Genomic DNA, 10,550 nt, shown 5'->3' with positions numbered 1-10,550 from the left:
GGGAAGGGCTACCCGAAGGGGGATGTTGCCTTTTCGCTGATGTTCCCCCGCCTCCGGGGCTGGACTACAACCCCCGGCGTGCAGCGGGCAGGGCGGAGCCGCCGCCGCGCCGCCGCTGCCGCCGAGCTCAGCCGGGGCTGGGGCCGGGGCCGAAGGGAGCGGAGCAGAGCGCGTTCCCCGCCTGGTGAGTGGGGCCGGGATACGGACGGACCGGGGGGACACACGCGGGGAGCCCAGCGACCGGCCAGGGCAGGAGCCTGTGCATCCCCTGCGAACGCGGGCTGACCGTCACCGGCTCCGGGCCTTGCTCCTCCGGGCGGGGGGCGCCGCCGGCGCCGCGGGTCTGTCTAGTCACCCTCGGTGAAGCGCCTGCTCTCGGGCTTTCTGGTTGCCAGAGTATGGCGGCTTTGCCTGGAGAGGAAGGACACCCTTCAGCATCCTCCCCCAGGCCATGGGAGAAGGATCGACCCCCTGCAGCATCCTCGGCCGGGTGGGAACTTCAGCCCACGCGGACCCACCCGCCTCTCCTCCATGGTCCTACCCACGGGGCACAGGGTGGCACTTCCTCCCCTTCCCCAGAAATCTTTACAGAGGATTCACAGCACAAGCACAGAGTTTAAATAGCCCAGAAGCAAGGAGTGAGCTGGGCAGGTAGTCTTTGTAGATGTGCTCTAGGAATAAAAACCAGATTTCCATGAAAAGAGATTTCTCATGATCATATAGATTCCTGCAAAATCCTGCCAGGTTGTGAGGGTCAATGTCCTCCACCTTGGAGACAACTGGGATGAGATTTAGACTTTCCAACCCCTAAGGACTGTGATGCTGGAAACACCAGATCTTCAAATCCAAAAGCTTCTGAGACATCATCCATCTCCTGCTGGTTGTCACCCTGGGGGTGCCCTGGCAGGGGCCAGTCCTGCTTTTCCTGTTGACACAGTATTTCTGCTGCACAGAGGTCATTCCTGTTGAGCCCAGCCTTGCTCTTTACTCAGGAGCACGTGCTCAGCTCTGTCTTGCAGAGCTTGCAGAAATTAGGGCTGGAAATCAGGAAGGGAGCCAGGACATTGGGTCTCGTGCCCACAGAAAGACGAGTCCTGCTGTAAAGCTGCAGCTCCTCAGCCCCACAGCCAGGGCTCAGTCCCCTATCCAGCAGCAGTTGTGTCCTCTCCTTGGATTTGAGGGACAAGAGGTGAGTTCTCCTGCTATATCTCTGCTGGTTTGTGTGTGCTGTGACCCCTCAAGCTAAGACCCAGGGAACTCAGTTCCCCTGTGCCCCCACCTGATGCCCAGATTGCCCCTTGTTAATAAAACTTAACTAACACTTAACAGTGTCATTCTTCATCCCCTTGTAGGAGTAGGGAAGTGCCTGACTCCCGTGTTGCTGCATTCCAGCCTGTTTGTTTGCTGCCCTTCCTGCCTGATGGAGCCAGTGCACCCTCCTCAAGGTGCCCAGCTGAGCCTGGTGCAGGAGCACTAGTGGGACGTGGACAGTGGCTTGTGCCACCTGTGAAGGAACAATGGCTCAGGGCACTGGGAGCATCAACAGTGACTACAAGGATTGGGAATGGAGTGACGATGCTGGCGAACGGGCCAGGCTCCTGCAGAGCCCTAGTGTGGAGACGGTGCCCAAAAATTCAGAGAGCCAAGGAAACGGTCTGGGGGCCACATCGGCTCTGGGAGCTGTCTTCATTGTGGTCAATGCTGCTCTCGGGGCTGGGCTGCTCAACTTCCCTGCTGCCTTCAGCATGGCTGGTGGCGTGGCTGCAGGCATCACCCTGCAGATGGTGAGTGGCGAAGGGACAGTCCCCCATCCCACCCTGGGAGGGTGCACGGGAGGGACATGGTGCCCCAGAAAGGGCTTGGGGAGGACCAGACTCCTAGGAAGAAGCTCTTTTGGGTGAGGTGCACCAGAGATTCTCAGTGTATTCAAGGGTGGCTGCCTGGGGTGGCTCAGGGAACCTTGCCATGTTGTTGGCTCAGTGTTCCCTCCCTCCTGTCTCTCTCCCATCCCAGTGCATGCTGATCTTCATCATCGGAGGCTTGGTCATCCTGGCATACTGCTCGCAGGCCAGCAACGAGCGCACCTACCAGGAGGTTGTGTGGGCTGTCTGTGGGAAGGTGCCTGGTGTGCTGTGCGAGGTGGCCATCGCTGTCTACACCTTTGGCACCTGCATCGCCTTCCTCATCATCATTGGAGACCAGGAGGACAAGAGTAAGTGCCTCCCATGGAGCAAATAATAACCAGTTGTTGTTGTCCCTTCAGCTGGAAGGGCCAACCTGACCATCTTGGTTGTCCCCACAGTCATTGCTGCTCTGGTGAAGGAGCCTGAGGAAGTTGGGAGCAGCCGCTGGTACACAGACCGCAAGTTCACCATCAGCATCACCGCCTTCCTGCTCATCCTGCCCCTCTCCATCCCCAAAGAGATTGGCTTCCAAAAATATGCCAGGTGGGTGGGAAGAGCCCTCTGGGGCTGGGACCTGGGGTGGGCCAGCCAGTACCCACCTAAGCATGGTTGCAGAGGACAGGGACTGGAAATGCTGTGGTTCTAGTGCCATATCTGCCCACTCATCCTCTGCCTTCCCATGCCTCAGTTTTCCCATCTGGGAAGTAGAGGAGTGGCTGAGCACCATGCAACTGCAGTGTCATACTTCATGGCTTTTGTCCCTCCCTTCTGCTTCCTGGAGGAAGCAGGGAATGCTGCTTTCAACTACATTGTCTCCTATCTTTGGAGTTGGCAATCCAGCAGAAAGGAGAGCCACTAAGTGTCCCTAGGCTGGGTGGTCTGCGGTCAGCCCTGCTCCACCAAGAATCTTGGTGTGACTTGGCTGCTGGAGCTGGACCAGGGGCACCAAGGAGTGTCACTGCTTCAACACTTGCCTCTTTCTCCAGCCCAAAACCAAAGTCTGGCAGGTTTGCCACTCAGAGAAGGATGGGATAACCCCCAAATGCAACAGAATTGTGTTGGCATCTGCTTGGGGGACAGTGGGTGACATTTCCTGGCACATTCCCATGGGAAGGGAAAGCAAAATGTGTCTGATAGGCAGGAGTGGGGTAGCCTGGGCTGTGCGGCCCAGAAGATGGGGACAGAGAGGCTGGGAGGAGACCCTCCATGAAGTGGGGAGGCAGAGCACTCACAGCCTCCTATCCCCTTTCACAGCTCCCTCAGTGTGATTGGCACATGGTATGTCACAGCAGTCATTATCATCAAGTACATCTGGCCCGACAAGGAGCTGGTGCCTGTGGAGATCCCCACCAGGTGAGAGCAAGAGACACGATGCTGTCAGTGCCATCACAGCACTGCAGAGCCAGGCAGGGCTGTGGGAGCGAGGGCTGCAAAGGCACGGGATGAATCTTTCACCAGTCCCATCCCTGGTCCTGGGGACTCTGCATGTTGCTGCCAGAAGCTCCCAAATGGCTGCACCTCTGTGTGTTTCAGAGGAGCAGGTGGTGAAGAGGAAGAAAAGGACCTCTTAAAGGTCCCCATGGCTCCATCACAGGTTTTGATAGCACTGAGTGGTTTTTATCTCTGACATATCCAGGCCTGGATTCCCTGTGCAGTGTTTGTGCTCACCCAGCCACAAGGGCTGTGTCTATATTTGGATGATTTTGGTTATTTCCTTAACCAGCACAACCACCATGGCTTGTTCCCTTCCTCACTGTGTATATTTTTTGGATCCAGTGCAGGAATTTTATGGCAGAGCAAAGGTTAAACCAGTTTTTTGCACTGCCCAACTAGATCCTTATTTTTTACTGATACTTTCACTTTTGTGTGCTCAGGTTTGGCTGTTTCTGTCTCAGTGAAAGGCCCTTGTCTTCAGGGAGTACCAGGTCCCAAGAAAACCTCATTCCATGCAATGGCATCATCCTGGGTGGGGGGATGCAGTAAGGCAAAGACACTGAGCACTCCCAGCTCATCCTCCCCTGGTGCACTGGATGGGGGTCACAGGGGATTCTGGTGTGACTGATGAGTGTTTCTCTCCTTCCAGCCCCTCCACCTGGACAGCTGTCTTCAATGCCATGCCCACCATCTGCTTTGGGTTCCAGGTAAGGCCACGAGCTTGGCACTCCCCTTCCATCTTGTTGCTTGGATGGCAGACTAAAACCCTGCCTGTGTGATTGGCTAAAACCCTGCCCGTGTGCTCACTGCCCAGCTTTGCAAGGACACTGAAGTATTTGTAACATCTCACCACCTCTGGATGGAGATGGATCCATTTTACCCCAGCTAGAACATACAGGGCATCCTGTCCCTCCCCTTTTCTTCTCCAGTGACAAACCTGGGAGATCACGATATCACAACAAACACAGAATATCATGAGCAGGATTCCCCATGGTTCTGCCCATCATGTATCCCCACTGTCTCTGTGTCCTGGCAGTGCCATGTGAGCAGCGTGCCCGTCTTTAACAGCATGAAGCAGCCAGAGGTGAAGACCTGGGGGGCAGTGGTGACAGCAGCCATGGTGATTGCTCTCTTTGTCTACACAGGCACTGGTAAGTGAGGGGACACCATGTGAGTGTGGCACAGTCCTTGGAGTGGCTGTGAGCCTCAGGAGGGCAGGGACCCTCTGGTCACCAAGGGTCAGAGGGAGAAGGGAGGAGAGTCCATCAAACACCTCTAAAATGTGCCCTGTGCCGAATCCATCCTAGTCTGGTCCTTCAAACAGATGCTCAGGAGACTTGTCCCTGTCCCCTGCTGACTGCTCTCTTCCTGGCAGGCATCTGTGGCTTCCTAACCTTTGGAGCTGGCGTGGAGCAGGATGTCTTGATGTCCTACCCCTCCAATGACATCCCTGTTGCCCTTGCCCGGGCTTTCATCATCCTCTGTGTGCTGACATCCTACCCCATCCTGCACTTCTGTGGCCGGTGAGTGCTGGGAGAGATGGGGCTGGTGTGGGAAGGAGGAGCAGCATGAGGAAACCCCTCTATCCTGGGTCTGTGCCCACAGGGCTGTCCTGGAGGGTCTCTGGCTCCGCTACACCGGGGTAACGGTGGAGGAGGACGTGGTTCGGGAGCGGAGGAGACGCCTGCTTCAGACCATCAGCTGGTTCCTCCTGACACTCCTTCTGGCTCTTTTCATCCCTGATATTGGCAAAGTCATCTCTGTCATTGGGGGCTTGGCTGCCTGCTTCATCTTTGTCTTCCCAGGTAGGGATCCTGGGATGCTCAGGGGCTGACAAAGGTCTCACGGCCTTGTGTCTCGAAGAGGGAGGGGCAGGATGGAAACACAGGAACCAGGAGATTTTTAGAGGAGAACTAATGTGGTGTGAGGCCAGTCAGCAGCCCAACTATTTTGGCTGGATGTGGAGCCCTGTAACAGGGAGTGCAGCTCCCTGTTTTGTAGGGTGTCTGTTCAGTCCCCAGTGGACTGTCCTCATCTGGTTCTAATTTGCCTCCCCTGCCTTTCAGGGCTCTGTCTGATTCAAGCCAAGCTCTCTGAGATCCAAGAAACCAGGGCAATCAGGTAACTGAAATGTGCCTCCCCTCTCCCCCATTCCCCTCTGGATATTGGGGTGAAGGACCCCTCTAAATATGCTCTGTCCTCCTGCATCCACAGCTGGTGGGCCCAGGTCAGCTATGGGGTGTTCATGGTCACCCTTGGAGCCTTCATCTTTGGACAGACCACTGCCAATGCCATCTTTGTGGATCTTACAGCCTGACTCCTCCAGGCTGGACTGCACTGCTGCTGCTGAGGGGATGGAGATTTCCCCTAGGACCAAAGGGAAGTGGGAAGAAAACGTGTTGGTGTGTTGGGAAGATCCAAGAGAACCGTTGTGACTCAGGGCTTGGCTGAACAAGCCCTGTGGTGGTTTGTATCTCATTGTCTTAAGGCTGCAGGCAGTCAGGCTTCTCTCAGCCCTGGCTCCCTGGTGAAGCCAGAGCAACACTACAAGGGGACTGTCATCCAGGGCAAGCTCTTTCTGCCCCTGAAGTAGAAATCCCTCCCTCAAACATCACTAAGGGGTCGTAGTTGGGGTTTGCAAAGCCATGCTGCTCTCATCTATGTACCCTTGTGCTGGTGGAGCTCCTCTCCACAGCTCTCCAAAACTCTTCCCAACTTTGGAGAGAGAAGCAGTGTTCTGCATAAAGGGAAATAGTAATCATGTTTATCAGACAGGGAGACATCCCACAGTCCTATTCTGTGTCAATGTTTGGTTTGAACTCTGGTTTCCTGCTGGTCTCCTGCCCCTTCTCTCACATCTCCCTCTGCCTGGGCTGCACTTTGTGTTACAAAGGGTTGCCTTCAGCCTGTTTGGGTTTTTTCTTTTGAGGATCAGAATGACCCTTGGATAGGGACACGCCAGTGCAATGTTTTCCTTGGCAGGGGTTGCTCACTCTGCTATGAGTGAGAAGCTGCTATGACTGCATCAACCTACTGAAGACACTACAATAGGGAAAAGCTCTTCTCCAGATTTACAATCCCGTTCTTCCAGGTGTCCAGGAAATGGGACTGGGCCAGGTTTTAAAGGATGCTATTGGGATAAAGCAATCAGTATTAATTTGTTTTATATTCTTCTCTTGGTCATTTACACTCTGTATGGCTGGTGTTGCTCTGGGCTGTCCCTCTGTTGCCTGTCTGGATGATAGTTTCATTCCTCCTTTTTTTGGGTTGAGAAGTTCCCCCAGCTGCAGATTTGGTTGGGGGTGTTAAACCTCAACAGCAATGTTCTCTTGTTCTGTCTTTGAGTTTCTTTTTATGCTGTTTGGCTTCTAAAACCCTTGGGGAGGGAGGATTCAGGGATAGCTGTTGATGCATCTGTGATGAGGGTTCAGCCCAGATTTGTGCAAAACCTGGCCCGGCACCTCCTGCATCTTCTGGAAGCAGCACAGGCTGTTGTGGTGGGAAGGAGAACCATGGCTTGTGCTCCTGCACTTCTCAACGTGGCTCTCTCCCGCTGCAACCAGTGGCTGCAGGAGGGGTGACAGCACATGGGTGCTTCCCCACATAGAAACGTTTGGTCTTTCCTTGCTAACACTGAGTGTAAATGGGGACCTCCCCATTGCTGCTTGGGACAGGGAGACCCAGGTGGAGAAGGAGGAAGAAAAGCCCTAAGCACAGCAGGAATGTTTGAGAGATGCTGTGAAGGCCCAGATCCCTCCTGCCCCTCCCAAGGGATCTCCAGCATCTGTGCCCTCATCTTTTGACAAAACCAGGCTCCACCAAACCCCCACTGGTATGGCACTGGCTGTGTGCTGAGCCCCTTTGCCAGGCTCCTGCCTGTGAGCAGGAGCTGGGGCTTGGGGACCCTTTGGCATAAAGAAGATGGCCAATTGTCCTTGATGTTGGGAGCACAGAGCCACCTCCCGTGGAGCCCAGCAGAGATGCTCAGCAGATGCCAATGCCAAAATGCCTTCCAGTACCCACCCTGCAGGAAGATGAAAAGGTTTGGTACCTGGTGGCTCTGGTGGCTCTGGCTTTCCTGAAGGTGTGCTAGGCATGAGGAGGTCCCTTGGCCGAAGTGGATGAGGACACAGTGTCTCATGTCACCTGGGGAACACCTGGGCTCCCTTGGTGCCCCCGCAGAGTCCCTGTGGCTGAGGGCTGGGCGGGTCTGGAGGTGCTGTGGTCGTTCCTGTTTGCCTTACCGCTCCCCTGTTTACAAACACTGGCCTTTTAACATGTATTTTGTACATGCAGAAAGTGGAGGGAACTCAACTCAATAAAAGTGACATTGTGATGCGTGTGTCAGGCCAGCACGAGGTGGTTTCTGTGGGAGATGCTCCCGGGTGGGATACAGGGATGAAGCCATATCCTGAAATGCCATCCCAGCTCTCCGAGCTTTGGGATGGATGGTGTGGAGCTGGGAAGCCCCACTGCCTTCCTCAAGCCCTCATTCTCCGGGGTATCTTCGCGCCCAGGGCCGGGCGATGCCAGGGGAGGCTCTGTGGGCCCCGGTCCCGATGTGGCACCCCAGTGTCGCTCCCCAGGGCCGGCAGGCGGGTGTGGTGTGGCTGGGAAGGAACTGAAGGGAGTTTCCTCTCCGGGACTGAGGCCGGCCATCCGGGACGGTGCAAATGGAGAGAGGATTTCCTTAGAAAGGAAAACACCGCCGGGAGCGTGCCGAGCCGCGGTCGGGCGCTCTGAAGGACCCGCAGCCCCCATGTTGGGGTGGGGGGAGGCAGCGCCTGGGCCGTACCAACGCAGCGCGGGGGAGGGGACGCCAATTCATGAGTTCATGGGCCTGTACCACGGCGCTGCGCGGGCGCGGGGGGAAACCGTTCCTGGGCTAGTACCACCTTCGGGGGGAGGAAGCAGCGAGGCGAGGGGGAACGGGGCGGGCCGCACCGCTCGGAGAGGGGTAACCCCCCGCGTGACTCCGCGCGCCCTTTGGCACCGCCCGCCACTTCCCCTTCCCGCCCCGCCCCCGCACGACGCCCCTCGCTCATTGGCCGGCCTTGGCAGCGCGGGTTGGCCAGCAGTGCGCACGCGCAGACCGAGAGGAGTTCGGAGCTCTGATTGGCTGAGAGAGTAGGAAGGCTTTCGGCCCCTCCCGGCCAATGGCGCGCGGCTCAGGCTCCGCGCGGAGGGCGGCAGGATGCCCTCCCCCGAGGTCGCACGGCGCTGATTGGCCAGCCCTCACGCGGCCCCGCGCTCTGATTGGTCGAAGGCCCCTCCGCGGGGGCGCGGCAGCTCCGCGCGTATTCCGCCCCTCCGCTCCCCCCGCGCCCCCCCCGCGAGAGGACGGGGGAGGGGAAAGGCCGCGACGCGAGCGCGCGACCCCATCCGCCATTTTGTATCGGAACGGCGGCGGCGCGAGAGAAGCGCGCGAGCGGCCCCGGCCCGGCCCTCACGACACCGCCGAGGTGGGAGCGGCGCCCGCCCGGCCCCGGGGGGTGCTCTGGGTGGCTATGGGGGCACTGCGAGCTTCGGGGCGGGGGGGGCATCGGTGGGGACGAGGCCGGAGACGGCGGGACCGGGCCGGCTTGCGCTGGGGGCAGCGGGGCCGGCTGAGGCACCCGCCCGGCCGGGCCGCCCTCCACGGTGTGCGAGAGGCAGCGGAGGGACCCGCGGTCCTCTCCCCCCGCACTCCTCGGTCCTGCGGCCGCCCCTGAGCCACAGAGGGAACTCGGCAGGGTCCGGGGCCGGAGCCGCGGGTGTTCCCTGTTCGGTGGCGGGGGCAGGCGGCTGCGGCGGCGTCGCGAGGTGGCGGGGAAACCGCCGGCTCTGGAGCTGTGCTCTTCGCTCCCCCTGCGCTTGTGTAACGCCGGTGCTGACAGGTGGAGCTTTGAGCACTCCGGGCTGGGCCTGCCCCGTCCGGGCTCGGCGGCCTCCGTAGGAGATCGGTGTTGTTGTAACTTGCCCGCAGAAAATACGGAAAAAGTGAGCTGTAGTAAATAATCCGGTGACATAACCTTCTTGCAGACCACAGGAGAGAAATCCTTCTCAGTGCTGTCCTCCAGTTAAGAAAACGCTGCCCAGTAAAATGGACTTGTATAATTCTCAACTAGAAATAGCAACAGTTGAGTGTCTCGACAGATGCTGTATCAGTACAAGAGCTTCTTTACAATAGTTTCCTTACTTAGATTAGTACCATTTACTCCTTATACAAGAAGGCCAATTAGTACTCATGGTTTAATTTCAACAAACCACAACCAATTTGTATTTAGGACAGAAGTGAGATAATACTGAAAATACGACGCTAGTCTGTTGGTATATCAGGTACTCGGATTGTTTCTGAATCCCACTTGTTGCAAGAAAGCATGGCAACTGCTCTCAGGAACTTCTTTAAGCAGGTAACAAAACAGGTGTGACTGACAAGTCACTCTTAGTGTACCCAACTGATTCCTGTTTCTAAGGTAACCACTTTGGCATTGGCTAAAATTACGGGCAGGGTGAGTCCAGGTGGGGTGACTCTTATAAACAGGAAACAAACTTAGTTGGTAATAGTCTGGTCTGTTTCACCTTTGTTATTTTGATTCTTTCAGCCCTTTTGCTTATAAGTTCACTCTTAACTGTTGATGCCGTTGGCCTGGTGTCTCCAGACCAAACTGGCAGCCAGTTTGTTGCCTATCTGTATCTCCTTGGAGAAATACATTACCCTCTTTATTCTATATAGTGTTCCTAGGTTTTTGATTTATGCTGAAACAGCCACTCTTGGTGTTCAGCTGGAAGAGAAACTGTGGGAACATAACTTAGCAATAGAGGTCAATAATATTTTGTGTCCCTGTGATGGGACATAACTGAATCATGTTGGGCATTGTTATCACTGAGAATCATGGTTGAGGCCATCACTATTTTAGCCAGATTGCTCTCTTGTTCCATAAACATCCCCAATGTATTAATATTGCAGTTTTCTTTGAGTTTTGAAGTAGCATTTAGCTATTCTAAAACACATTTTGAATGGTAAAAAACCATGAAGCATTTAATAACAAGTCTCTCATTTTTTTCCCCTTCAGCAGAAACTTTATTCTGGAGTTCTTGTCTGAAGGAGAACTGGGAAGTGAGAGTTTCTTGTTTTGTTGTTTTTGTTTTTTTTAACAGTCCAGGTTGAGATGTGGAAATGCTGAAGCAGCCATGTCATGTTTGATGCATATCTCATGTATTTGAGGTAGA

At 55.7% G+C, this 10,550-nt stretch overlaps 2 protein-coding genes across 13 annotated transcripts in view; both read left to right on the top strand.

Moving 5' to 3' along the window:
• Positions 1–77: 77 nt before the first annotated feature.
• Positions 78–7,681, top strand: SLC38A7 (solute carrier family 38 member 7). Of its 3 annotated transcripts, none has more exons than XM_030956324.1 (11): positions 78–184; positions 1,353–1,784; positions 2,014–2,212; positions 2,303–2,447; positions 3,159–3,257; positions 3,988–4,045; positions 4,375–4,489; positions 4,714–4,861; positions 4,944–5,143; positions 5,405–5,459; positions 5,553–7,681. In XM_030956324.1, exons 2-11 carry the CDS (start codon positions 1,518–1,520, stop codon positions 5,653–5,655), a joined length of 1,389 nt encoding a protein of 462 aa, XP_030812184.1. In that variant the 5' UTR covers positions 78–184; positions 1,353–1,517; the 3' UTR covers positions 5,656–7,681. The 3 variants fall into 3 exon arrangements, with proteins under 3 accessions (XP_030812184.1, XP_030812186.1, XP_030812185.1); XM_030956326.1 differs by having other exon boundaries at positions 108–184; positions 1,393–1,784; XM_030956325.1 differs by having other exon boundaries at positions 159–184; positions 1,359–1,784.
• A 953-nt stretch (positions 7,682–8,634) lies between these two features.
• CNOT1 (CCR4-NOT transcription complex subunit 1) overlaps positions 8,635–10,550 on the top strand; it is a 55,936-nt gene continuing 54,020 nt past the window's right edge. For 4 of the 10 annotated variants that reach the window (XM_030955708.1, XM_030955706.1, XM_030955707.1 and 1 more), the window contains exon 1: positions 8,635–8,800. The gene's annotated coding sequence lies outside the window, so the exon portion shown is untranslated. The remainder of the gene's footprint in view (positions 8,801–10,550) is intronic. The other 6 variants (XM_030955713.1, XM_030955705.1, XM_030955709.1 and 3 more) reach the window with 2 other exon arrangements.

The sequence above is a fragment of the Camarhynchus parvulus genome, chromosome 11 (genome assembly GCF_901933205.1).
Source record: "Camarhynchus parvulus chromosome 11, STF_HiC, whole genome shotgun sequence".
Taxonomy (NCBI): domain Eukaryota; kingdom Metazoa; phylum Chordata; class Aves; order Passeriformes; family Thraupidae; genus Camarhynchus; species Camarhynchus parvulus.
The sequence above is the reverse complement of the archived record's forward strand: the minus strand, read 5'-3'. Positions and strand labels throughout refer to the sequence as shown.

Excerpts from the sequence above, each read along its gene's own strand:
- SLC38A7 (XM_030956324.1), top strand. The coding sequence starts at position 1,518 with ATGGCTCAGGGCACTGGGAGCATCAACAGTGACTACAAGGATTGGGAA. Across the intron at positions 2,213-2,302 it reads TGGAGACCAGGAGGACAAGA|TCATTGCTGCTCTGGTGAAG; the intron begins GTAAGTGCCTCC and ends TTGTCCCCACAG. Across the intron at positions 4,490-4,713 it reads CTTTGTCTACACAGGCACTG|GCATCTGTGGCTTCCTAACC; the intron begins GTAAGTGAGGGG and ends TCTTCCTGGCAG.